Source organism: Poecilia reticulata, linkage group LG18 (assembly GCF_000633615.1).
Source record: "Poecilia reticulata strain Guanapo linkage group LG18, Guppy_female_1.0+MT, whole genome shotgun sequence".
NCBI lineage: Eukaryota > Metazoa > Chordata > Actinopteri > Cyprinodontiformes > Poeciliidae > Poecilia > Poecilia reticulata.
Window position 1 is genome coordinate 19,367,369 of NC_024348.1, and position 2,124 is coordinate 19,369,492.

At 36.4% G+C, this 2,124-nt stretch overlaps 1 protein-coding gene across 2 annotated transcripts in view; it reads left to right on the top strand.

Moving 5' to 3' along the window:
* Nucleotides 1-386: 386 nt before the first annotated feature.
* The window catches only part of LOC103480870 (myelin-oligodendrocyte glycoprotein-like), a 5,852-nt gene continuing 4,114 nt past the window's right edge, over nucleotides 387-2,124 (top strand). For both annotated transcript variants that reach the window (XR_001777563.1, XM_017310442.1), the window contains exon 1: nucleotides 387-548. Coding sequence is in view for 1 of the 2 variants with exons in the window: in XM_017310442.1 (XP_017165931.1) it covers nucleotides 503-548 (46 nt within the window). In the remaining variant the exon portion in view is untranslated. The remainder of the gene's footprint in view (nucleotides 549-2,124) is intronic.

The following is a 2,124-nucleotide window of genomic DNA, read 5'->3' on the forward strand; positions in this document are numbered from 1 at the left end:
AGACTAAATTCTAAATTTATGAAGCAAATAGCACAAGGCTAAAAACTTAAATTAGGGAACCTGTGGAATCCAGTTTGGCTTTGAATTTATTTTTCACTAACTGCTCAATGAATTGGTTGACAAACAAAGATTTGGATACGTTTCTTTTCTCTMATTTTATGTTTGAAGTTCAATTAGAAGAGTTTGGATTTAAATTTGAGAGGCTGAAAAGTTTCCAAGCAAAACATTATTTTGACAATGATCTTTCGCCAGGAATTATTTAATGACATTATGCTTCATGTAGATGCATCTACATTCAATCGTCTGCTTTTACTTTGAAMCCAGACGACACCAGGTTTACTCAGTAACCAGGTGGACTTTGTCCCAGTACGAGCKCCCAGTCCCAACCTGCTGGGCCTGATGAGGTCGTTTTAAAGTGCACAAAAGAACCGGAATAWTTTTTACTCTAAATGTTATTATCATGCACTGACAGTAGAGAAAATTCAGTTTATGCCACTCGGTGATGTTTTACCTTCTTTGCTTTGTGTTCGAAGCGATCCTGATCGAAGGTAAGAAAGAAAGTATAAAACAATACTTTATAGTTTACAGTACTTGAAATTATCTTCAAATGATTGATTTGATTGTGTGATTTATCTCAAATAAAGTAAGTCTGTTAATAATAGATGTCACAGAGGGATAAAAGGCATTAAGCAGTTTTATAAAGCCAATCAGATCACAGCCGATTCAACAGCGTTTCTGAATGAAAGTTTGTGTTTCAGATGGAWTATTGCACTAATTCAAGTTTTCTACTCATATTTCAGAATAATTCAGCATCTGATGATAATGTTTCATGTAAAATGAGAAGAACAAGCATAAGTTCATTGTTGTAGGGCCACAACTTTCAGATTTTTGTTTCTGTAGAAAAAAAAAAAAAACGAAAGCAAAACTAAGACTTTAAACCTGTGTAGTTCTTTAGGTTGGTTCATCACATAAAATCCTGATAGGATAAGTTGAAGGCTTTTTTTATCAAAATGTGATCAAATGTGAATATTTTTCAAGTGGTGTAACTGTTTTAGCACTTTCATGCATGAATTATTTTCTTAAGGCATAAAAGAAAACAAGAAAAAAATGTAAAAAAATTATTTTATTTTATTTTTTTAGGGGATCAATTGTAATTTTCTCCAAATACAAAGTTGTTATTTGAAAAATACATCAGTAGTATTGTTCTCTATGGGTTTATCTGATGTCACAATATTATTTTTACCTGAGTCGTCTACAGCGGAAGGAGGAACCGGGTCAGTTGGCTTCCTTTTTTGCATGATTTTGTAAATAATGACAATTTAATGCAACGTTGGCACTTTTAATGGACTTTCAATGCAACTTTTAGAGCAACTTTGAATTAAAAGTGTCATTATTTACCGAATGACACTATGACAACTGTCATAGACATTCATAAAGACTCATTCATTTTCATACCAGTGTAATGTCAATCTTATTCACACACCGTCAAATAAAGTGTTGCCATTTCTTGCATTTGCAGCTGATGGCCAGTAGTTGATAGAGTATTTTACGATGCACTAGTGACAACTTCAGTGGTCTGTGTACATTTATAACATAAAGATCCACAAGAAAATGGCTCTTAGACAGCTGCTCACTGCTGTGACTGCTGTGCATGAAGGGGTTAATACTTATAGGTGATAGTTTAGATGAAGAAAAAGCTCAGGAATGCACTGCCTCTGATGTTGGCCTTTCAGCACAGGCAGTGATGGAAACCTGTGTGTGTGTGTGTGCGTGCATGTGTGTGTGTGTGTGTGTGCGTGCGTGCGTGCGTGCGTGTGTGTGTGTGTGTGTGTGTGTGTGTGTGTGTATGCATTTGTTTGTAATAACTTGTGGGGACGATTTTCCTGACACATACTACGTTATGGGGACCAATTGCTCCTTGTGGGGACCAAAAGCCTGGTCCCCAACCCTGTTTTAGGGTCAGGGGTCAGAGTTAGGACCAAGGTGTGAATTGAGTTTTGGAAAGGGTTTAGGATTAGGTATGTGAGGGTTAGGGTTAGGAAAAGGGTAAAGGTAAGGTTTAGGCTGTAGAAATGAATGGAAGTCAATGGAAAGGCCCCACAAAGATAGCCACGCAAACGTGTG